Source organism: Moschus berezovskii, chromosome 25 (genome assembly GCF_049115385.1).
Source record: "Moschus berezovskii isolate FMDL1 chromosome 25, NW_MosBer_1.0, whole genome shotgun sequence".
Taxonomy (NCBI): Eukaryota; Metazoa; Chordata; class Mammalia; order Artiodactyla; family Moschidae; genus Moschus; species Moschus berezovskii.
The window spans coordinates 21,446,414-21,472,933 of NC_142484.1; the positions used below are offsets into that span (position 1 = coordinate 21,446,414).

Sequence of the window (26,520 nt, forward strand, 5' to 3'; positions counted from 1 at the left end):
CACAAGAACTGTACTCCAGACAGTAAATGTATTTCTCACACTGGTGTTGATTTGCAATTCTGAAACTATCACATGTGTACTGGGATTGAATGGATGATAATAAATTTGAATAATAGAAATTTTATTGTAACCAAATGCCTTTTCCTGACTAACTTGCTTATGACTGGTAATGATGCTGTACACTCTCACAAAGTGTAGTGGAAGAGCATTCCTTGCTTTTTGTCTTTAACCAGTTATTAAAAACCTGCTAAAAATCTGGATGTCTCAGTCTTTATTCTTAGAGAAGGAAGAATGAGAACCTTGACTCAGATTGGCTTAAAGAGGATTCAGAGAAGAACCAGCTTCAACTGTGATTTCTAGCCTCTGCCCCTGAAACACTTTCCATAAATAAAACAGATTTACTTTTGCATAAATGCAAGAATATTTATTTTATTTAAATATTTAAATATATAATATTTAAATTACTACTGAAGGTGGAATAAACTTAAATTGTAAAATACGGAATGCTACTCAGCCATCAAGGAATTGATACATGCAACAAATGGGATGAACATTAAAGGCATCATGACTAGTGAGAAAAGCCAGTCTCAGAGACTGCATATCGTTTGATTTCATTTCTTATCCTCCAAATGACTTGACTATGGAGGTGGAGATGAAAGAGATGGAGATGGAGCAAACAAAGATGAAGGTGGAAGGGGATGGGTGTAACTATAAAAGAGTAGTATAAGAATTTCTAAAGATAGTGAGACAGTTCTGTATCCAGTCAGGGTGTTGCTACATGAGTATATACAAAGGATCACATTGCATAGATATACGCACATGTACACACACACAATGTAAACACTCAGTGCATATAAAACTGCTAAAATCTCACTGTCTGCAGTCCTGAAGTCTTGTTACCATTACTAAACCAGTGTCCATTTCCTCATTTTACTCTTACACAGCAATTGTAATGTGTCATCATGATAGGAAGCTAGGTGGAGTTCAAGGGACTCTACATTATTTTAGCAACTCCCTGTGAATCTATTCTTATTTCCAAATAAATGTTAGCTGCAATCTCATAAGCACAAATAGAAGTTAATACATATCTCAGTTCAGTTCAGTTCAGTTCAGTCTCTCAGTCGTGTCCAACTCTTTGCGACCCCATGAATCACAGCACGCCTGGCCTCCCTGTCCATCACCAACGCCCAGAGTTCACTCAGACTCAGGTTCATTGAGTCGGTGATGCCATCCAGCCATTCTCTGTTGTCCCCTTCTCCTCCTGCCCCCAATCCCTCCCAGCGTCAGAGTCTTTTCCAGTGAGTCTACTCTTTGCATGAGGTGGCTAAAGCATTGGAGTTTCAGCTTTAGCATCAGTCCTTCCAATGAACACCCAGGATTGATCTCCTTTAGAATGGACTGGTTGGATCTCCTTGCAGTCCAAGGGACTCTCAAGAGTCTTCTCCAACACCATATTTTAAAAGCATCAATTCTTCGGCGCTCAGCTTTCTTCACAGTCCAACTCTCACATCCATACATGACCACTGGAAAAACCATAGCCTTGACTAAGACGGACCTTTGTTGGCAAAGTAATGTCTCTGCTTTTTAATATGCTATCTAGGTTGGTCATAACTTTCCTTCCAAGGAGTAAGCGTCTTTTAATTTCATGGCTGCAATCAGCATACATATCTAGGAATTCTAAAGTCACATTTTCAAATAGAAGGCTTTGAACAGTGATTTTCTTATGTGCTCTATGCTTAGTCACTCAGTCACATCTGACTCTTTGTGACTCCATGGACTGTAGCCCTCCAGACTGCTCTGTCCATGGGGATTCTCCAAGCAAGAATATTGGAGTAGGTTGGCATGCCCTCCTCCAGGGGATTGTCTCAACTCAGGGACTGAACTCAGGTCTCCCACATTGCAGTTGGATTCGTTATTGTCTGAGCCACCAAGGAAGCCCAAGAATACTGGAGCGGGTAGCCTATCCCTTCTCCAGGGGATATTTCTGACCCAGGAATTGAGCTGGAGTCTCCTGGATTCCAGGTGTATTCTTTACCAGCTGATCTACCAGGGAAGCCCCTGATTTTCTTATGGACTTAATTTATTAAAAGGAAAGACATACTGAGTCAGAACAGCCCAAACTAAATTTTCATGGAATATTGGATTAGAATTATACCTAATGGCATTTTACTGAAACAATAATGTCTAAAAGCAATAAAAATATCCTTTTACTATATGTTTATAAAATGTTCATAAATATTTAAAGATAATCTATTTTACAAAGCAAATAAATAACCTTTACTGAAGTGTTTATAAGTTTTACAAAAATTAATATGTTACCTGAATGACAGTTAATGAAATTTTCAGTGACATTAATTATTTTCATTTTTATGAAGAACAGAGAGGATCTTTTACTATGTCCCAAGGGATGTACGTTCCCTGAAGGAAAACTAACATTTACCGTCATGATTACGGTGTGAAAATAGACGCCAGTTTCTTGCCTGCAGAGCTTATCACAATGGGAAGGTCTTAGGGGAGACTTACCCCCGGATTTCTAATCAGGTGTGAAAAAATTACAAGCCTTAAGCAAATGCCATGAAATCTATAAAATGGTGGTGTAGCTGCCAAGTCTGTGGTTTCCCTTTACAGTCTCCTAATAGATTTATAGGTACAACTTTAATCTGAACCTTAGACTAACTTCTGTAACGTTCAGGCTGCTGTATCAATGCTCTGACTCTTTTGCCAACACAGGGAGAAGATTCTGTGACTGCATCTGCTCAGCGTCGATATCTCCAAAGCCAGCTCTTTCAGAAGAGTAGAGGTGAAACACATATGAAGCTTCCTAGGCACTGAGCTCCCTCAGTGGAAGGAATGTGAGTTAACCAGGTTTCTTTTTATCTCTGTGGCTATAAAATGAGGAAAAGCATTTCTATTGAATAGCAAGAAACCCCAAGGTCTGGATCTCCGACTTGACTGCTTGTATTGTTCTGAGCATATCCTCTGAGTTGGCCTCGTCCTCATTCTGGTAGCAGGGGACTATGGCAGTTCCAAGTGACAAATCCAGAGCATAGCAATATCAGAGGAGGAAAATATTTTTCTCCTAAAGTTTTTTGTTGAAATACATGTATCATACAACTTTATATGTCATAATAAGAATACAGCTTTGTTTGTTTTCACTAATTTAACAGCTAATTTAATCAGCACCCAAATTAATTTATTTCTCTTTCATGCCCTCCTACAAAACATGGTAAAGTACATCCACCTTGTTTTATTCATCCTCTATTCCTCTAGGATGGAATAGAGGAGGAGAATGTGTAGAAACATTGAGCATATGGTTAAGTATAAAGTTTAGGCCACCAAGGTTCTCCTCCATACCTTATTGACTTTGTAATATCTTGCAGTAAAGTGTCTGTAAAACCTATAGACTGTTAACAACTTCCTTCCAGGAAGCAGAATATTGGTGTGACCTCTGCTCTATAGGAATTCTCTCTTTCTTGAAGATCATCATAGGGAAACTGAGATATCTAGTAGAGTGATGGAAACTTGAGTAGGAATGAAAAAGTGACTGGTCAGATGAGTAGGTTAGAGAGATGGGGATACATTCCCACCACTGAAACTCGTCAACAGGTAGATTTGTTCCTCAGCCACCCCATCCCTCTATCTTTTCGTAAAAATAAAGTTAGAGCCATGATTTGTTCCATACAACTCATGAAAGCAAAAGACATGGGAGGGGGCATGGGTAAACCTATGGCTGATTCATGTTGATGTTTGGTAGATAACAATGCAATATTGTAAAGCAATTATCCTTCAATTAAAAATAAATAAATTTAATAAAAAAGAGATTTAAATGTTGAGATGTGTGTGTCTCCAGACACTATGAAGCAGAGGAGGACTTACATGATTTCTGCCAGTCTGGGAAGCTGTCTCATAAATAAAACTCATATAAAAGTGATTTTGTAAGGACAGAGCTGTGTTCCCAGCTAATGAAATGTTCTTCTGTTCTCACAGATTTCTGAAGTTGAGAACAGAATGCTGACTAGAAATGACTCCTTAGTGACTGAATTTATTCTTGCTGGATTAACAGACCGTCCAGAGCTCCAGCAACCCCTCTTTCACCTGTTTCTAGTCATATATGTTGTCACCGTGGTGGGTAACCTGGGCTTGATCCTTCTTATTGGTCTAAATTCTCACCTCCACACCCCCATGTACTATTTCCTCTTCAACCTGTCCTTCATTGATCTCTGTTACTCTTCTGTTTTCACCCCCAAGATGCTGATGAACTTTGTGTTCAGGGAGAATACCATCTCATATGTGGGGTGCATGACTCAACTCTTTTTCTTTCTCTTTTTTGTCATCTCTGAGTGCTACATGCTGACCTCGATGGCCTATGATCGCTATGTGGCCATCTGTACTCCCTTGCTGTATAAGGTCTCCATGTCCCACCAGGTCTGTTTGGTGCTCTCTTTGGCTGCATATGTGATGGGGTTTGCTGGAGCGTCTGCTCACACAGGGTGCATGCTTGGGCTCACCTTCTGCAGGTTGAATGTCATCAAGCATTACTTGTGTGACATCCTCCCACTCCTGCAGCTCTCCTGTACCAGCACCTCTGTCAATGAGGTGGTAGTCCTCATTGTCGTGGGTATCAACATCACAGCACCCAGTCTCACCATCCTGGTCTCTTACGTCTTCATCCTCACGAGCATTCTTCACATCAGATCTTCTCAAGGAAGATCGAAAGCCTTTGGTACCTGTGGCTCCCACATGATTGCGCTTTCTCTTTTTTTTGGTTCAGCGGCATTCATGTACCTTAAATATTCTTCTCCTGGATCTATGGACCTGGGAAAAATTTCTTCTGTTTTTTATACTAATGTGGTGCCCATGCTCAATCCTTTGATTTACAGTTTGAGAAACAAGGATGTCAAAGTTGCACTGAGGAAATCCCTGTTTAAAACCCAGAGGAGAACCATGTTCTAATTTGAAGTGGCAATATTATAAAGCAATTCAAGTTTTTATTGTTATTTTTAAAGAAGAGTCTTTGTTTATCATCATGTTGCTTCCACAGGTTGTGTTATGTTTAGAACAATAGACTTGTCTTATTACTTCCTCATTGCTGGCCTCATCTCATATTTGTCCCCTGTATTTCTTGTACCTCATATCAGTTTACTGAATAGTAACTTGTTTATTAAAGGCACAAATATGCTGACCTTTTTAAATATAAATTTTTATACTTCTATCTTCTGTGTTATTCCTACTCTGTACACATGCGATGAAGCATAAATCATAGAAATTTAAAAATACACTTTGCCTATCTAAACACAGAAGTGCCAAATACTATAGAAGCATTCTCATGCTTGTTGATAATATTGCTGGTATAGGTAACAGGATTCAATAAACTGTCTTTATACAAAATACAAAGTAGTAGATAGCTTAAAGTGCTATCATATTCTCTGATCTTTTCCTTTTATGTTTCTTATCAGCTTACTTTTTAGTTTTGTCCTTTCTTATTTCCTTGGCAAATTGCAAAATCTGTACCATAGTATCACCTGTTTCTGAGAGCCTCCATCAGCCCAGGTCATTTAATATTAAAGAGAATATATGTAGTTCCATCTTTTATTGCCAAAGATGGCATTCAGTTCAGTCGCTCAGTCGTGTCCGACTCTCTGCGACCCCATGAATCACAGCATGTCAGGCCTCCCTGTCCATCACCAACTCCCGGAGTTCACCCAAACTCATCTCCATCGAGTTGGTGATGCCATCCAGCCATCTCATTCTCTGTCGTCCCCTTCTCCTCCCACTCCCAATCCTTCCCAGCATCAGAGTCTTTTCCAGTGAGTCAACTCGTCGCATGAGGTGGCCAAAGTAGAAATAATACACATGTACCTTAGAATCCCAGTATGGGGGCTGGCTGCTTTATTATAAAACTTGCATTAGCTATTATATAAAATGACATAAAATATTTTGAAAAAGAGCATATAGCTCTTACTTCAGAGTTTGTTATTTATCACTTTAAAGGAAAATATTGCACATTAAGTTAGGAGAAATATGTTAGATATTGTTTTATTCATCTAATGGGATTTATCATGAAAAAAGTCATATGCTAATGATTATAAACTATATTCCTTTCAATGGTTCTTGAGCTTATTTAAACCTGTTTCAGTGCAGTCAGGTTAGTGTAACAAAATACCACAGACTCAATGACTTATAAACAACAGAAATTTATTTCTCACAGTTCTGAAGGTTGGAAGTCTAGGATCAGGGTACCAGCATAAATGAGTGAGGGCACTTTTCTGGGCTACACCCTTCTCATTGTATGCTTACTTGATAGAAGGGGCTAATGATTTCTGTGAAATGTCTTTTGCTGCTGCTGCTGCTAAGTCACTTCAGTCGTGTCCGACTCTGTGCGACCCCATGGACGGCAGCCCACCAGGCTCCCCTGTCCCTGGGATGCACTAATCTCAATTGTGAGGGTTCCATCTTCATGACTTAAGTATCTCCTAATGGTCCCTTCTTCTAATATCATCATCATCGAGGGGTTAGGATTTCAACATTTGATTGTAAAACCTTGTCTCACTGATAAGGTAATTAACAGATTTAAAGTAGATGCTGTTTTCTGTAAGTTTCCTATTTCTCCAGTGCCTTTTCAGCTTGTATATTTAGAATATCAGATGTATTTGCAGGATAAGAAATACTTGTTAAATTGTGTTATCTTGTTTGAGTAACAACAATAATAAATTTCATAGTTGTTAGCAATAATTAAGGGAATATTACGATAAATACAAATACTAGTAAATAAATAAATCAGAAAGAACTTTGGGGTATCATTTATTTCTTTGAGGGTGGACTTTTGCACCTCTAGAGATGCTGCTCAGCTCCCAGTCAAGATGAGTAGCTGTGGGGAGCATCAGTCACTGTCTATTGCTTATACTGCTTTGGATCCACCATAGTGTTCAGGCAGAGTCCATGCTTACTCTGAGATGTCCTCAGCCAACAGTTTAGCTTGGTGGGTCACACAGGAACTGACCATTTTATACATTATATATTATACATGTATCTCCTGATAGACAGTCTTTGGTTAGGGACTTTCTATCATTATTAATGAGAATTATAGAACTGCATTGTGGCCTGAGATGTTCCGTCTCTGTCTCCTTTCTTAGATGTCAGATTTTCATTGAGGTCCGAAGGCCTTTCTCACAGACTTCCAGCTCCGTATTTAGCCTTCATAGACTTTTTTATAATAAGTGTCTTGAAAGTGAAAGAAAGTGCAAGTCCCTCAGTTGTGTCCGACTCTTTTTGACCCCATGAACTATACAGTCCCTGGAATTCTCCAGGCCAGAATGCTGGAGTGGGTAACTGCTCCCTTACCAGGGGACCTTCCCAGCCCAGGGATCGAACCCAGGTCTCCCACATTCCAGTCAGATCCTTTACCAGCTGAGCCACAAGGGAAGTCCAAGAGTACAGGAGTAGGTAGCCTATCCCTTCTCCAGCGGATCTTCCTGACCCAGGAATTGAACCAGGGTCTCCTGCATTGCAGGCAGATTCTTTACCAACTGAGCTATCAGGGAAGTAATAAATGTCTTGCAAGTCTAATATTTCTTGGCATTTGCTTCTTGGAGAACTTTAAGTGACACAAAGGGCTTACTGATTTTAAAGCTTAGTGTAATGTTCAAATAAAGACTGAGTTTCTTGTTATAAAACAGACAAATGAATAACAGATAAAATAGAAGATTCAGAAAAAGATCCTCATCTATCCAGTTAATTGTTTTTTTTATCAAGCAATAAGCCAATTCTAGAAAGAAAGAAAAACTAAGAACCTGATGTTTGGAAATATTAACATTTCATGAGAAAACTATTAAACTTGATCTCTATTTAACAGCATACACAAAAATTTTAAAGTGGATCAGAACAATAGACACAAAACTTAAGTGTGCCTTCTAAAAGAAAACATATGAAAATGTCTTCATGTAGGCCTAGATTTTTAGACATATTCTAGTAAACAGGAGATCCCAAAGAGGAGAAAAAAGATAAACTTCATTAAAATTAGAATACCTATCAAAAATATTCATAAGCAAGCCATATACTAGAAAAATATTTGCAGTACATTGTTTTGATAAATTTATTGTATCCAAAATGCATGGCAATTTAATAACTATATTTCAGTGATAAAATACAGTTTCATATATTTGCAAATCATTTGAAAGACACATCCAAGTGTGTAAATGGCCAATAAGCACATGGAAATATGCCTAACTTGGTGCAGTCCCTTAGATGTATACTTAGGAGCTGGACAATAGTCCTTTAGCAACTATTCTGCCTTCCCTCACTTCATTGCCCAAACTCTGCCCCTACCTTTTCTATTGATGTATAATTGATTTACATATTCATATTAATTTCATGTGTACAGCATGATGTGTTGGTACTTTTATATGCTGTACTCTGTTAAAAATTATCACAATTAATAGTCGTAATTACAATACAATATATTCTTGTTGCTTATCTGTTTTCCCTAGTGGTTTGTATGTCTTAGTCCCATGCAGGTAGTTTGCACCTGCCTCCTTCTCTCTCAGCTAGTGCCTCCCCTGACAGTTCCCAAGTAGACACCAGGTAACCAGGGAGCCACCGATGTAGCCACAAAAGCCAACCTTCAGGGAGGGGTCCAGAGAAAGTTGCAGAGGGATGGAGTGGGAATCTGAAGGAGCCGATGGGGAAGATCCATCAGGGTTTACTTACTAGTAAACAACTTCTGAAACTGGGGACTTTCCCAAATACTTCTGTTATATCTGAAATATCTAATAATACATATGCAATGATTATCTTAAAGTTGAGGGTTTTTCTTTTCTTTTTTGGTGGTGGTGGTGGGATAATGGATTTTCCCTTTGATTTGTTTTTCTCTGTTAAAATGACTTCATAAAGTTCTTTAGAAAGTAATATGTAAAAAACAGCAAGCATTATTCTCAGTGGTAAAAAACTGAAAATATTTCTTCTAAGATCAGGAACAACACAAGATGATTACAATTAATAGCACTTTCACCACTGTTATTCAACAAAGTTTTGGAAGTCCACACATGGCAATCAGAGAAGAAAAAGAAATAAAATGGATCTATATTGGAAAAGAAGAAGTAAAACTCTCACTCTTTGCAGATGATATACTGTACATCAGTTCAGTTCAGTTCAGTCGCTCAGTCGTGTCCGACTCTCCACGACCCCATGAATCACAGCACGCCAGGCCTCCCTGTCCATCACCAAATCCCGGAGTTCACTCAAACTCATGTCCACAGAGTCGGTGATGCCATCCAGCCATCTCATTCTCCATCGTCCCCTTCTCCTCCCGCCCCCAACCTTTCCCAGCATCAGAGTCTTTTCCAGTGAGTCAACTCGTCGCATGAGGTGGCCAAAGTATTGCAGCTTCAGCTTTAGCATCAGTCCCTCCAATGAACATACAGGATTGATCTCCTCTAGAATGGACTGGTTGGATCTCCTTGCAGTATAAGGGACTCTCAAGAGTCTTCTCCAACACCACAGTTCAAAAGCATCAATTCTTCGGCGATCAGCTTTCTTCACAGTCCAACTCTCACATCCATACATGACCACGGGAAAAACCATTGCCTTGACTAGACGGACCTTGGTTGGCAAAGTAATGTCTCTGCTTTTTAATATACTATCAAAGTTGGACATAACTTTCCTTCCAAGGAGCAAGCGTCTTTTAATTTCATGGCTGCAATCAGCATCTGCAGTGATTTTGGAGCCCAAAAAAATAAAGTCTGACACTGTTTTTCCATCTATCTCCCATGAAGTGATGGGACCAGATGCCATGATCTTTGTTTTCTGAATGTTGAGCTTCAAGCCAACCTTTTCACTCTCCTCTTTCACTTTCATCAAGAGGCTTTTGAGTTCCTCTTCACTTTCTGCCATAAGGGTGGTGTCATCTGCATATCTGAGGTGATTGATATTTCTCCCGGCAATCTTGATTCCAGCTTGTGCTTCTTCCAGCCCAGCCTTCCTCATGATGTACTCTGCATATAAGTTAAATAAGCAAGGTGACAATATACAACCTTGACGTACACCTTTTCCTATTTGGAACCAGTCTGTTGTTCCATGTCCAGTTCTAACTGTTGCTTCCTGACCTGCATACAGGTTTCTCAAGAGGCAGGTCAGGTGGTCTGGGATTCCCATCTCTTTCAGAATGTTCCACAGTTTATTGTGATCCACACAGTCAAAGGCTTTGGCATAGTCAATGAAGCAGAAATAGATGTTTTTCTGGAACACTCTTGCTTTCTCCATGATCCAGCGGATGTTGGCAATTTGATCTCTGGTGCCTCTGCCTTTTCTAAAACCTGCTTGAACATCTGGGAGTTCACGGTTTACATACTGCTGAAGCCTGGCTTGGAGAATTTTGAGCATGACTTTACTAGCGTGTGAGATGAGTGCAATTGTGCGGTAGTTTGAGCATTCTTTGGCATTGCCTTTCTTTGGGATTGGAATGAAGACTGACCTCTTCCAGTCCTGTGGCCACTGCTGAGTTTTCCAAATCTGCTGGCATATTGAGTGCAGCACTTTCACAGCATCATCTTTCAAGACTTGAAATAGCTCAACTGGAATTCCATCACCACCACTAGCTTTTTTCATAGTGATAGAAAACCCTAAAGATACCATTAGAAAATTACTAGAGCTAATCAATAAATTTAGTAAAGTCACAGGATGCAAAATCAATACACAAAATTCCCTTGCATTCCTATACACTAATAACAAAAAATCAGAAGGAAAAATTAAGGAAAAAATCCCACTCACCATCACAACTAAAAGAATAAAATATCTCAGAATAAACCTACCTAAGCTTGCTCCTTGGAAGGAAAGTTATGACCAACCTAGATAGCATATTAGAAAGCAGAGACATTGCTTTGCCAACAAAGGTCCATCTAGTCAAGGCTATGGTTTTTCCAGTGGTCATGTATGGATGTGAGAGTTGGACTGTGAAGAAAGCTGATCGCTGAAGAATTGATGCTTTTGAACTGTGATGCTGGAGAAGACTTGAGACTCCCTTGGACTGCAAAGATATCCAATCAGTCCATTCTAAAGGAGATCAATCCTGGGTGTTCATTGGAAGGACTGATGCTAAAACTGAAACTCCAATACTTTAGCCACCTCATGGGATGAGTTGACTCACTGGAAAAGACTCTGATGCTAGGAGGGATTGGGGGCAGGAGGAGACGGGGACGACAGAGAATGAGATGGCTGGATGGCATCACCGACTCGATGGACATGAGTCTGAGTGAACTCCGGGAGTTGGTGATGGACAGGGAGGCCAGGCGTGCTGTGATTCATGGGGTCGCAAAGAGTTGGACACGACTGAGCGACTGAACTGAACTGTAGGAGACAAAAGACCTGTATGCAGAAAACTAAAAGATACCGATGAAAGACGACACAAAGCAGATGAAGAGATGTATCATGTTCTTGGATTGGAAGAATCAATATTGTGAAAATTAATATACTGAAGCAGTCTGTAGAGTCATTGCAACCCTATCAAATTACCAATGACATTTTTCACAGAACTAGAACAAAAAATTTCACAAGTTTATGGAAACACAACACACCTCAAATAGCCAAAGTAATCTCAAGAAAGAAAAATAGAACTGGAGAATCAAGATTCCTGCCTTCATAACATACTGCAAAGCCAGAGTAATCAAGACAGTATGGTACTGGCACAAAAACAGAAATATAGACCCATGGATCAAGATAGAAGGCCCAGAGATAAACTGACACACCTATGGGCACCTTATCTTTGACAAAAGAAGCAAGAATATACTATACAGTGGAGAAAGGACAGTTTCTTCAATAAGTGGTGCTGGGAAAACTGGACAGCTACATGTGAAAATGAAATTAGAACACTTCCTAACACCATACACAAAAATAAATTAAAGGCCTAAATGTAAAGTCAGAAACTATAAACTCAGAAAATATAGGCAGAACACTCTGACACAAATCAGAGCAAGATCCTCTTTGACCCACCACCTAGCGTAATGGAAATAAAAATAAAAATAAAAAAATGGGGTTAAACTAGGGCTTCCCCGATGGCTCAGCAGATAAAGAACCTGCCTAAAATGCCGGAGACATGGAGGAAGATGCAAGTTTGATCCCTGGGTCGGGAAGATCCCTGGAGAAGGAAATGGCAACCCACTCTGATATTCTTGCCTGGAAAGTCCCATGGAGAGGAGCCTGGGGGGCTCCAGACCAGGCTACTGTCCATGGGGTTGCAAAGAGTCAGACATGAGTGAGCAGCTAAGCATGAAAAAGCTTTTGCACAGCAAAGAATACTATAAACAAAATGAAAAGACAACCCTCAGAATTGGAGAAAATATTGCAAATAAGACAACTGACAAAAGATTAATCTTCAAAATACACAAGCAACTCATACAACTCACTCTCAGAAAAATAGACAACCCAACCAAAAAATGGGAAGAAGACCTAAATAGACATTCCTTGAAAGAAGACATACAGGTGACTGATAAACCCATGAAAAAGATACTCAACATAGCTCATTATTAGAGATATGCACATCAAAACTACAGTAAGGTATCACCTCACACCAGTCAGAATGGCCATTATCAAAATCTACAAACAATAATTCCTGGAGAGCATGTGGAGAAAAGGAAAACCTCTTGCACATTTGGTGGGAACATAAATTGCTATAGCCACTGTGGAGAACAGTATGGAGATTTCTTAAAAAACTGGGAATAAAACAACCTTGTGGATGCATGCATGCTAAGTCACTTCAGTTGTGTCTGACTCTCTGTGACCCTATGAGCTGTAGCCCACCAGGTCCCTCTGTCCTTGGGATTCGCCAGGCAAGAATACTGGAATGGGTTGCTATGTCCTCCTCCAGGGTATCTTCCAGACTCAGGGATTGAAACTACATCTGTGTCTCCTGCGTTGGCAGGCAGGCAGGCAGGTTCTTTACCACTGACTCATCAATGCAAATACTGGGCATATTCCCTGAGAAAACCATAATTGAAAAAGACACATATACCCCAATTTTATTGTAGCACTATTTACAGTAGTCAGGACACAGAAGCAACCTAACTGTTCCTGACATGTATATGGATAAAGAAGTTGTGGTACATATATACACTGAAATATTACTCAGCCATAAAAAGGAACACATTTGAGTCAGTTCTAGTGAGCTGGATGAACCTAAGGCCAATTATACAGAGTGAAGTAAGTCAGAAAGAGAGAAACAAATATTGTATGTGTGCTGTGCTTAGTTGCTCGGTCTTGTCTGACTGTTTGTGTCCCTATAGACACAAGGATCCCACGAGGATCCTCTGTCCATGGGGATTCTCCAGGCAACAATACTGGAGTGGGTAGCCTATCCCTTCTCCAGGGGGACTTCCTGACCTAGGAATCAAACAGGGGTCTCCTGCATTGCAGGCAGATTCTTTACCAGCTGAGATAACAGGATTAACACACACACACACACACACACACACACACACACACACACATATATATGGAATCTAGAAAAACAGTACTGATGAACCTATTTACAGGGAAGGAATGGAGACACTGATGTAGAGAAAAAACTTGTGACCAAAGTGGGGGAAAGAGAGACTGGGACTAACTGAGAGAATAGGACTGACATATATACCCTATCATGTGTAAAATGGGTAGATGGTGAGAAGCTGGTACATAGCACTATATGAACACTGCCCAGACTGGCACTCTGTGACAACCTGGATGGGTGGGATGATGGGGAGAGGGAGGCTCAAGAGGGAGGATCAGTTCAGTTCAGTTCAGTCGCTCAGTCCTGTCTGACTCCTTGCGACCCATGAATCACAGCATGCCAGGCCTCCCTGTCCATCACCAAATCCCGGAGTTCACTCAAACTCACCTCCATTGAGTCAGTGATGCCATCCAACCATCTCATTCTCTGTCGTCCCCTTCTCCTCCTGCCCTCAATCCCTCCCAGCATCAGAGTCTTTTCCAGTGAGTCAACTCTTTGCATGAGGTGGCCAAAGTATTGGAGTTTCAGCTTTAGCATCAGTCCTTCCAATGAACACCCAGGACTGATCTCCTTTAGAATGGACTGGTTGGATCTCCTTGCAGTCCAAGGGACTCTCAAGAGTCTTTTCCAGCACCACAGTTCAAAAGCATCAATTCTTCAGCGATCAGCTTTCTTCACAGTCCAACTCTCACATCCATACATGACCACCGGAAAAACCATAGCCTTGACTAGACGGACCTTTGTTGGCAAAGTAATGTCTCTGCTTTTTAATATGCTATCTAGGTTGGTCATAACTTTCCTTCCAAGGAGTAAGCGTCTTTTAATTTCCTGGCTGCAATCAGCATCTGCAGTGATTCTGGAGCCCAAAAAAATAAGGTCTGACACTGTTTCCACTCTTTCCCCATCTATTTCCCATGAAGTGATGGGACCAGATTCCATGATTTTAGTTTTCTGAATGTTGAGCTTTAAGCCAACTTTTTCACTCTCCTCTTTCACTTTCATCAAGAGGCTTTTGAGTTCCTCTTCACTTTCTGCCATAAGGGTGGTGTCATCTGCATATCTGAGGTTATTGATATTTCTCCTGGCAATCTTGATTCTAGCTTGTGCTTCTTCCAGCCCAGCCTTCCTCATGATGTACTCTGCATATAAGTTAAATTAGCAGGGTGACAATATACAGCTTTGACGTACTCCTTTTCCTATTTGGAACCAGTCTGTTGTTCCATGTCCAGTTCTAACTGTTGCTTCCTGACCGGCATATAGGTTTCTCAAGAGGCAGGTCAGGTGGTCTGGTATTCCCATCTCTTTCAGAATGTTCCACAGTTTATTGTGATCCACACAGTCAAAGGCTTTGTCATAGTCAATAAAGCAGAAATAGATGTTTCTCTGGAACTCTCTTGCTTTTTCCATGATCCAGTGGATGTTTCAATTTGATCTCTGGTTCCTCTGCCTTTTCTAAAACCAACTTGAACATCTAAATATATAATTGTTATTGATTTGCAATACTATACCTGCAAGCCAACACTACATGGTAAAGCGACAAAGCCCCAGCTATTCTTTTGTTTTTGGAACTGGGCATAGACTCCAAGAGATGATAAAGAAAGTAAATATTAGAACACACATTCTTCTGCCTTGGGGATTAAGAAGAATACTTATTTTAAAATTGTAAACTGAGTAGTATATTGTGTCTCAAAATATCTGTGACACAGAATGGAAAAAAAAAACATTAATTTCAACTGTCAGTGGGTTCATTTAACTTGAAAGGAAATCATGAGGAAAAGAATTATTTTCTGTGTTTCTAATCAGTTTCCCCAGAACTACAGGGTATGAAATGAATTCTACTTGAGTCAACTGATTGTTTTGGAGCTCATTAAGGTGGATATAAACAGTATGAAAAGGCAAAAAGGGAGGACACTAAAAGATGAACTCCCCAGGTCAGTAGGTGCCTAGTATGCTACTGGAGATCAGTGGAGAAATAACCCCAGAAAGAATGAAGGGATGGAGCCAAAGCAAAAACAACACCCAGCTGTGGTGGGTGATAGAAGCAAGGTCCAATGCTGTAAAGAGGACTTTTACTATTGCATAGTAACCTGGAATGTTAGGTCCATGAATCAAGGCAAATTGGAAGTGGTCAAGCAGGAGATGGCAAGAGTGATTGTCGATATTCTAGGAATCAGCAAACTAAAATGGACTAGAATGGGTGAATTTAACTCAGATGACCATAATATCTACTACTGTGGGCAGGAATCCCTTAGAAGAAATGGAGTAGCCATCATAGTCAACAAAAGAGTCCGAAATGCAGTACTTGGATGAAATCTCAAAAACGACAGAATGAACTATTTTTGTTTCCAAGGCAAACTGCTTAGTATCACAATAATCCAAGTCTATGCCCTGACCTGTAACATTGAAGAAGTTGAAGTTGAATGGTTCTATGAAGACCTACGAGACCTTTTAAAACTAACACCCAAAAAAGATGTCCTTTTCATTATAGGGGACTGGAATGCAAAAGTAGGAAGTCAAGAAACACCTAAAGTAACAGGTAAATTTGGCCTTGCAGTACAGAATGAAGCAAGGCAAAGGCTAACAGTTCTGTCAAGAGAACAAACTGGTCATAGCAAACACCCTCTTCCAACAACACAAGAGAATACTCTACACATGGACATCACCAGATGGCCAACACTGAAATCAGATTGATTATATTCTTTGCAGCCAAATATGGAGAAGCTCTATACAGTTAGCAAAAACAAGACCAGGAGCTGACTGTGGCTCAGATCATGAACTCCTTATTGCCAAATTCAGACTTAAATTGAAGAAAGTAGGGAAACCCACTGGACCATTCACGAATGACCTAAATCAAATCCTAATGATTATACAGTGGAAGTGAGAAATAGATTTAAGGGACTAGATCTGATCGACAGAGTGCCTGGTGAACTATGGATGGAGGTTCATGACATTGTACGGGAGACAGGGAGCAAGACCATCCCCAAGAAAAAGAAATGCAAAAAAGCAAAATGGCTGTCTGAGGAGGCCTTACAAATAGCTGTGGAACCAGTATAATATTGTAAAATAATTAGCCTCCAATAAAAAAAAATTAAAAAAAAAGTTAAGTTTGAGACTCCTTTATGGACTTTTATAGTCTCAGCAAAAAAAAAAAAAAAAAAAAAAGGGTCTATGGTTATATAAATAATCAGGTCAAGTTTATTGAGAACAGACCTATTTTTAAAACAAGTCTTAATTTGGTTATATTTGGTAGAAATGAGGGTGATTTTAGGGAGAAAAGGATGTTTCAATAAATGTTAAATCCCAGTTTGTTAATGGCGGTCTACCAATGGCGGTAGTAAGACTCATTTCTTGGATAGTTCCTTGCTGTTATGTGATATTAATGTAAAATTTAATTGAATTCTTAAAGAACACCCTAAGCTTGTTTCTGAAGCTTATCTCAGTGATCTATCTTTGAATAAAGATCAGATGCCTCTTGACCTGCAACCAGGACTAAAAAAAAAAAAAAAAGGACATAATTTAAAGGACTGTCTCCAACCTGGATGGAAGGACTTTTTTCAGAAGAAACTACACTACACCAGGATGAGAAGACGACAACATCGGAGGTAGACAGCTTGCCCAAGATGCTGGACCTGATTCGTATGATCATTAATAATGTTTTCTTAACTTCTTAGCCCTCTGCATATAAATCAAAGGCTTTTCTACCATAGGCCTGATCTTATGCTAGTTTTAGAAATTACTCCAATTGTTGGGTTTGTAGACATGTGCTTATACAAAAACCCTGTTAGACTTGTGCCATCCTAATGTCCTTAAACCATGGCAACAGTCTGCTTCTAAATTGGAAAATTAAAAACAATAGCTGGAAATCAGAGTCAGGGCTATGGGAAATCCAAGATGGCTGCTTGGCTTTTCTGAGCTCCCTGACAAACCTCATTTTTTATTTGATGGTTTAAAGCCTCCCTGGCTACAGGGCCTCCATAATGAAAAATCACGGAATATTAAGTTTTGTAAATTGTTAAATTAAGTTTCTAGTTTTGTTAATGTCTAGTGTAGTTTTGTTAATGTCTAGTGTTTACTAGGAGAAGGAAATGGCAACCCACTCCAGTGTTCTTGCCTGGAGAATCCCAGGGACGGGAGAGCCTGGTGGGCTTCTGTCTATGGGGTCACACAGAGTCGGACATGACTGAAGTGACACAGCAGCAGCAGCAGCAGTGTTTACTAAGACTCATTGCTGAGACAGTTCCTTGTTACGTGATACTGCTAAAAGATTTAATTAAGTTATTAAAAAGGACACTCTAGGTTAGTTTCTAAGGCTTATCTCAGTAACCGATCTTCAGATAACGGTAGGATGCTCCATAATGTACAACCAGGAAATGCAAAAGAGCGAAATGGCTGTCTGAGGAGGCCTTACAAATAGCTGTGAAAAGAAGAGAAGCGAAAAGCAAAGGAGAAAAGGAAAGATATAAGCATCTGAATGCAGAGTTCCAAAGAATAGCAAGGAGAGATAAGAAAGACTTCCTCAGTGATCAATGCAAAGAAATAGAGGAAAACAACAGAATGGGAAAAACAGAAGACCTCTTCAAGAAAATTGGAGATTCCAAGGGAACATTTCATGCAAAGATGGGCTCGATAAAGGACGGAAATGGTATGGACCTAAAAGAAGCAGAAGATATTAAGAAGAGGTGGCAAGAATATACAGAAGAACTGTACAAAAAAGATCTTCCCGACCAAGATAGTCACGATAATGTGATCACTGACCTAGAGCCAGACATCTTGGAATGTGAAGTCAGGTGGGCCTTAGAAAGCATCACTACTAACAAAGCTAGTGGAGGTGATGGAATTCCAGTTGAGCTATTACAAGTCTTGAAAGATGATGCTGTGAAAGTGCTGCACTCAATATGCCAGCAGATTTGGAAAACTCAGCAGTGGCCACAGGACTGGAAGAGGTCAGTCTTCATTCCAATCCCAAAGAAAGGCAATGCCAAAGAATGCTCAAACTACCGGACAATTGCCCTCATCTCACACGCTAGCAAAGTCATGCTCAAAATTCTCCAAGCCAGGCTTCAGCAATATGTAAACCGTGAACTCCCAGATGTTCAAGCAGGTTTTAGAAAAGGCAGAGGCACCAGAGATCAAATTGCCAACATCCGCTGGATCATGGAGAAAGCAAGAGAGTTCCAGAAAAACATCTATTTCTGCTTCATTGACTATGCCAAAGCCTTTGACTGTGTGGATCACAATAAACTGTGGAACATTCTGAAAGAGATGGGAATCCCAGACCACCTGACCTGCCTCTTGAGAAACCTGTATGCAGGTCAGGAAGCAACAGTTAGAACTGGACATGGAACAACAGACTGGTTCCAAATAGGAAAAGGTGTACGTCAAGGTTGTATATTGTCACCTTGCTTATTTAACTTATATGCAGAGTACATCATGAGGAATGCTGGGCTGGAAGAAGCACAAGCTGGAATCAAGATTGCTGGGAGAAATATCAATAACCTCAGATATGCAGATGACACTACCCTTATGGCAGAAAGTGAAGAGGAACTCAAAAGCCTCTTGATGAAAGTGAAAGAGGAGAGTGAAAAGGTTGGTTTGAAGCTCAACATTCAGAAAACAAAGATCATGGCATCTGGTCCCATCACTTCATGGGAAATAGATGGAAAAACAGTGGAAACAGTGTCAGACTTTGTTTTTTTGGGCTCCAAAATCACTGCAGATGCTGATTGCAGCCATGAAATTAAAAGACGCTTGCTCCTTGGAAGGAAAGTTATGACCAACCTTGATAGTATATTAAAAAACAGAGACATTACTTTGCCAACCAAGGTCCGTCTAGTCAAGGCTATGGTTTTTCCCGTGGTCATGTATGGATGTGAGAGTTGGACTGTGAAGAAGGCTGATCGCCGAAGAATCGATGCTTTTGAACTGTGGTGTTGGAGAAGACTCTTGAGAGTCCCTTATACTGCAAGGAGATCCAACCAGTCCATTCTAAAGGAGATCAATCCTGGATGTTCATTGGAGGGACTGATGCTAAAGCTGAAACTCCAATACTTTGGCCACCTCATGCGACGAGTTGACTCACTGGAAAAGACTCTGATGCTGGGAAAGGTTGGGGGCGGGAGGAGAAGGGGACGACGGAGAATGAGATGGCTGGATGGCATCACTGACTCTGTGGACATGAGTTTGAGTGTACTCCGGGAGTTGGTGATGGACAGGGAGGCCTGGCGTGCTGTGATTCATGGGGTCGCGGAGAGTCGGACACGACTGAGCGACTGAACTGAACTGAACTGAATAATCATTTAACGAATGAAGTCAGGTGACTTGGGTTACCAGGCTTTATCTAATGAAAGCTCTTGACTTATAATTCTTATTTTACTAATAACTGCTAGCTATGGCTATATTATTTTCTATGTCACTTGTTTCACTGAGCCTGTGATATAATGCTGAACTGACAGTTCCATATGAGATCAATAATTGTAATAATGTGACCCTGGGTATGGGAAAAAGCAACAAGAGGAAATATTTTCCTGGACCAGGAGGCTAGTAAGACAGTGGTCCAGAGACTTTTGCTACTTGCAAGGCCTGGTCCAATTTTAGCACACTGAGTGGCCCATCACTTCCCTAGACCTGGGAATGAGCCTTCCCAGCACTGCAGGACACAATGGCCATGAAATGGTGTCACATGGTCAGATATGTGGCTATGAAGGGACCCTGCTGACTGGAAGTTGGTACTTGCCAGCTGCCTCTACAAAGATTGCATCATGACCATTGCAAGCTGCTGACCTTCAACACCCCCTGAAAGAAGTTCAGGGTGAAAATCAGGAATGAGGCACTCTGTGCTCTGAAAAAAAAAACAAAATCAACTGGCAGAACAGGCCTTCAGATAGTTAGATCTTTTCAGAAAAAGGTTTTATGAGTTCCAATTCTTGCATCTTCTCATACCTAGAAAAACACTGATGTCATTAATGGTGAAATCTGCTTTGGCTATTAAAAATTTTTTTTTATTTTTTCTTACAATTAAAAGTCAAAATAGAGTAGCTATGGTTCAGGCATCCTGGGAAATAACTATTTCCCAGATATCCTGAAAAATGATATTATGGGTGTGATTTCAGATTAGAGGCTGTGACCTAATGTAGAACTTAATGCTCCTGTAATGCATTTTTGCTTCTGTACTTTGCTTGCTGCTCGTAAAACCAAAGTTACTCCATTTTAAGATAAGGTTGTTTTTAAGTCAGTTCAGTTCAGTTCATTTCAGTCGCTCAGTCGTGTCCGACTCTCCGCGACCCCATGAATCACAGCACGCCAGGCCTCCCTGTCCATCACCAAATCCCGGAGTTCACTCAAACTCATGTCCACAGAGTCGGTGATGCCATCCAGCCATCTCATTCTCCGTCGTCCCCTTCTCCTCCCGCCCCCAACCTTTCCCAGCATCAGAGTCTTTTCCAGTGAGTCAACTCGTCGCATGAGGTGGCCAAAGTATTGCAGTTTCAGCTTTAGCATCAGTCCCTCCAATGAACATCCAGGATTGATCTCCTTTAGAATGGACTGGTTGGATCTCCTTGCAGTATAAGGGACTCTCAAGAGTCTTCTCCAACACCACAGTTCAAAAGCATCGACTCTTCGGCGATCAGCCTTCTTCACAGTCCAACTCTCACATCCATACATGACCACCGGAAAAACCATTGCCTTGACTAGACGGACCTTGGTTGGCAAAGTAATGTCTCTGCTTTTTAATATACTATCAAGGCTGGTCATAACTCTCCTTCCAAGGAGCAAGCGTCTTTTAATTTCATGGCTGCAATCAGCATCTGCAGTGATTTTGGAGCCCAAAAAAACAAAGTCTGACACTGTTTCCACTGTTTTTCCATCTATCTCCCATGAAGTGATGGGACCAGATGCCATGATCTTTGTTTTCTGAATGTTGAGCTTCAAACCAACCTTTTCACTCTCCTCTTTCACTTTCATCAAGAGGCTTTTGAGTTCCTCTTCACTTTCTGCCATAAGGGTAGTGTCATCTGCATATCTGAGGTTATTGATATTTCTCCCAGCAATCTTGATTCCAGCTTGTGCTTCTTCCAGCCCAGCGTTCCTCATGATGTACTCTGCATATAAGTTAAATAAGCAAGGTGACAATATACAACCTTGACGTACACCTTTTCCTATTTGGAACCAGTCTGTTGTTCCATGTCCAGTTCTAACTGTTGCTTCCTGACCTGCATACAAGATTCCTAAAATTGTTTTTGAAAAAATAAAAAAATAAAAAAAAAGAAAGAAGTGAAAAGCAAAGGAGAAAAGGACAGACATAACCATTTGAAAGTAGAGTCTTAAAGAATAGCAAGGAAAGATAAGAAAGCCTTCCTCAGTTATCAGTGCAAAGAAATAGAGGAAAATAATAGAATGGGAAAGACTAGAGATCTCTTCAAGAAAATTAGAGATACCAAGGGAACATTTCATGCAAAGATGGGCTGAATAAAGGACAGAAACGGTATGGATCTAACAGAAGCAGAAGATATTAGGAAGAGATGGTAAGAATACACAGAAAAACTGTACAAAAAAAGATCTTCATGACCCAGATAATCACAATGGTGTGATCACTCACCTAGAGCCAGATATCCTGGAATGGGTCTTAGGAAGCATCACTATGAATAAAGCTAGTGGAGGTGATGGAATTCCAGTTGAGCCATTTCAAATCCTGAAAGATGATGCTGTGGAAGTGCTGCACTCAATATGCCAGCAAATTTGGAAAACTCAGCAGTGGCCACGGGACTGGAAAAGGTGTTTTCATTTCAATCCCAAAGAAAGGCAATGCCAAAGAATGCTTAAACTACCACACAATCGCACTCATCTCACCTGCTAGTAATGGAATGCTCAAAATTCTCCAAGCCAGGCTTCAGCAATACGTGAACCGTGGAGTTTCAGATATTAAGCTGGTTTTAGAAAAGGCAGAGGAACCAGAGATCAAATGGCCAGCATTCGCTGGATCATCGAAAAAGCAGGAGTTCCAGAAAAACATCTATTTCTGCTTTATTGACTATGCCAAAACCTTTGACTGTGTGGATCACAGTAAACTGTGGAAAATTCTGAAAGAGATGGGCATACCAGACCCCCTGACCTGCCTCTAGAGAAACCTGTATTCAGGTCCAGAAGCAAGAGTTAGAACTGGACATGGAACAACAGACTGGTTCCAAATAGGAAAAGGAGTACATCAAAGCTGTATATTGTCACTTATATATTTTACTTATATGCAGAGTACATCATGAGGAATGCTGGGCTGGAAGAAGCACAAGCTGGAATAAAGATTGCTGGGAGAAATATCAATCACCTCAGATATGCAGATGACACCACCATTATGGCGGAAAGTGAAGAGGAACTAAAACGTTTCTTGATGAAGGAGAGTAGGAGAGTGAAAACATTGGCCTAAAGCTCTACATTCAGAAAACAAAGATCCTGGCATCTGGTCCCATCACTTCATGGGAAATAGATGGGGAAACAGTGTCAGACTTTATTTTTTTGGGCTCCAAAATCACTGCAGATGCTGATTGCAGCCATGAAATTAAAAGACGCTTACTCCTTGGAAGGAAAGTTATGACCAACCTAGACAGCATATTAAAAAGCAGAGACATTACTTTGCCAACAAACGTCCATCTAGTCAAGGCTATAGTTTTTCCAGTAGTCACGTATGGATGGGAGAGTTGGACTGTGAAGAAAGCAGAGTGCCAAAGAATTGGTGCTTTTTTACTGTGGTGCTGGAGAAGACTCTTGAGAGTCCCTTGGACTGCAAGGAGGTCCAACCAGTTCATCCTAAAGATCAGTCCTGGGTGTTCATTGGAAGGACTGACGTTTAAGCTGAAACTCCAATACTTTGGCAATACTGATGCAAAGAGTTGACTCATTTGAAAAGACCTGGATGCTGGGAAAGATTGAAGGCAGGAGGAGAAGGGAACGACAGAGGATGAGATGGTTGTATGGCATCACCGACTCAGTGTACACGAATGTGGGTAAACTCCGTAAGTTGGTGATAGACAGGAAGGCCTGGGCTGCTGTAGTCCATGGTGTTGCAAAGAGTCGGACATGATTGAGCAACTGAACTGAACTGAACTGAAGGTGGATGTTGTCCTTGCAAGTGAAGAAAACCTTCTGGGAGAATTCTCACATAAAAATTATGGCCTGTTCCCTTCAAAAGCCTCTTGATGAAAGTGAAAGAGGAGAGTGAAAAGGTTGGCTTGAAGCTCAACATTCAGAAAACAAAGATCATGGCATCTGGTCCTATCACTTCATGGAAATAGATGGAAAGACAGTGGAAACAGTGTCAGACTTTATTTTTTTGGACTCCAAAATCACTGAAGATGCTGATTGCAGCCAGGAAATTAAAAGACGCTTACTCCTTGGAAGGAAAGTTATGACCAACCTAGATAGTATATTAAAAAGTAGAGACATTACTTTGCCAACAAAGGTCCGTCTAGTCAAGGCTATGGTTTTTCCGGTGGTCATGTATGGATGTGAGAGTTGGACTGTGAAGAAAGCTGAGCGCCGAAGAATTGATGCTTTTGAACTGTGGTGTTGGAGAAGACTCTTGAGAGTCCCTTGTACCACAAGGAGATCCAACCAGTCCGTTCTAAGGGAGATCGATCCTGGGTGTTCATTGGAAGGACTGATGGTAAAGCTGAAACTGCAATACTTTGGCCACCTCATGCAACGAGTTGACTCACTGGAAAAGACTCTGATGCTGGGAAAGGTGGGGGGCGGGAGGAGAAGGGGACGACAGAGAATGAGATGGCTGGATGGCATCACCGACTCTGTGGACATGAGTTTGAGTGACCTCTGGGAGTTGGTGATGGACAGGGAGGCCTGGCGTGCTGTGATTCATGGGGTCGTGGAGAGTTGGACACGACTGAGCAACTGAACTGAACTGAACTGAACTGAACTGTTCCCTTAGCATGTCAAAGACTGATGACCACAGTGATGGATACTGTTTTTTCCCTTGTCAGAAACTCTGACCTTCTAAGGTAGAAGGAGTCCTACGGTTCAGTATCAGTGAGGCACCGAGGAAAAAGAAGGTCAGGTTTGAATCACCTGTGTCTCAATTCCTTTCAAACCTCAGACTGTATAAATTGAGGGTTCTGAGGAACACTACCTATTTATTGTTCTTTTCAGCCCTGATCCTGAACAGAGCCTGGAGAGAAGGAAGAATGATGTGCAGAGACACTGGGAGTCTACCAGTATTTTTTAAGCACAGAGACAAACAAGAGGAGTAAGGACAGAAAGAAGAAAATGAGGAATCTGCGGGAATAATCATTACAGGTCTTGTATTTCGGATACTTTGATGAGTGTCTTTAGACAACCCTGTGGTTATAAACCAAGAGATCCAGCTCTTACTTGGGAAACAGAGGATAAGTCCATGAAGGTCCATTGTGAATCCGAGTTTCTGCCCCTGTTCCTACAGATCACAACTGGGTAGTAAATGAATATGGAAAATGCCTCCTCTGTGACTGAGTTTATCCTTATGGGATTGACAGAACAACCTAAACTCCAGCTATCTCTGTTTTTCCTGTTTCTGCTGAACCACATGATCATTGTGGTGGACAATTTGTGCTTAATGAATCTAATCTGTCTAAATTCACACCTGCACAACCCTATGTAGTTTTTTCTCTTCAATCTCTCTTTTATTGATCTTTGTTACTCATCTGTCTTTACCCCCAAAATGCTAATGAGCCTTATTTTTGAGAATATGCTATCTCCTTTACAGGATGTTTGTCTCAGGTATTTTTCTTGTGCTTTTTTGTCAGCTCTGAGTGCTATGTGTTGACAGTCATGGCCTATGATTGCTATGTGGCCATCTTAAGCCCTTGCTGTACACAATGGCCATGTCCCCTCAGATGTGTTCTCTGCTGATGTCTGGTTTGTATGTGATGGGGTTTCCTGGAGCCATGGTCCACACAGGGTGTATGATGAGGCTGAACTTTTGTGACTCCAACATCATCAACCATTTCATGTGTGACATCTCCAGCTTCTCCAGCTCACCTGCAGCAGCATTTATGCCAATAGGATTGTAGTTTCTGCTGTTGTGGGGACAGTTGTAATAGTATTTAGCCTCGTTATCTTTATTTCTTACACTTTGATTCTTTTCAATATTCTTCATATACCATCATCTAAAGGTTGATGCAAAGCCTTGAACACCTGTTTTCCCATATTACCTCAGTTGGTCTATTTTATGGATTTGGGCTGCTCACTAATGTCAGACCATCATCTTCTGGGTTTGTGGAAGAGGGAAACTTTTTCTCACTCTTTTCCACCAATGTGGTACCCATTCTGAATTCTCTCATATAGCCTCAGGAACAGGGATGTCAAAATTGCTGTGAAGAAAATCCTGAAGAGAATTACAAACTGAACCAAACCATTTATACCTCGACTTTATCCTCTTCCTCTCATTCTTTTTTCACATTTTCCTTTGTCTTCCTCATGTCTTCTTTACAGGATTTCATCTCTAATGTCTGATGCCTGTTCTTCTCTTGCCACATAATGTAACACTGTGGGCCTATTTGACTGGAGAATCATCCTCAGTCCTAAGTGATCCCATAGCATTTGGAGAGTAGGGACCAATTACCTTTCCCATCTGATGATAACACTACTATTTCCCTTGTGTGTCAACTCATCCAAGGTATGCCATAGAGTAGTATGCAGTCTGACCAATTCTTTTCTTTCTTGCTTTCATTACATAGAGCCCTTTCCTGTATCAGTGCTGTCATTACTTACCACTCAATTAACACAGAGAAGTCATGACAAATATGTGGACATAGTAAAGATGCTCAGTTCAGTTCAGTTCAGTCCAGTCACTCAGTCGTGTCCGACTCTTTGTGACCCCATGAATCACAGCACGCCAGGCCTCCCTGTCCATCACCAACTCCCGGAGTTCACTCAGACTCATGTCCATCAAGTCGGTGATGCCATCCAGCCATCTCATCCTCTGTCGTCCCCTTCTCCTCCTGCCCCCAATCCCTCCCACATTTCAAAAAATTTTCTGGATTTTCTTTTAGTAATAGCTCCTATTC

The 26,520-nt window shown here is 40.8% G+C and overlaps 1 protein-coding gene and 1 pseudogene across 1 annotated transcript; both read left to right on the forward strand.

Moving 5' to 3' along the window:
- The first annotated feature begins 4,002 nt into the window (after positions 1-4,002).
- LOC129548494 (olfactory receptor 8B3-like) lies at positions 4,003-4,953 on the forward strand. The gene has a single exon (XM_055415014.2). The coding sequence runs from the start codon at positions 4,009-4,011 to the stop codon at positions 4,951-4,953; it is 945 nt and encodes a 314-aa protein (XP_055270989.1). The 5' UTR covers positions 4,003-4,008.
- Positions 4,954-24,932: 19,979 nt separating this feature from the next.
- Positions 24,933-25,859, forward strand: LOC129548495 (olfactory receptor 8C8-like; annotated as a pseudogene).
- Positions 25,860-26,520: the final 661 nt, after the last annotated feature.

Excerpts from the sequence above, each read along its gene's own strand:
- LOC129548494 (XM_055415014.2), top strand. The coding sequence starts at position 4,009 with ATGCTGACTAGAAATGACTCCTTAGTGACTGAATTTATTCTTGCTGGA.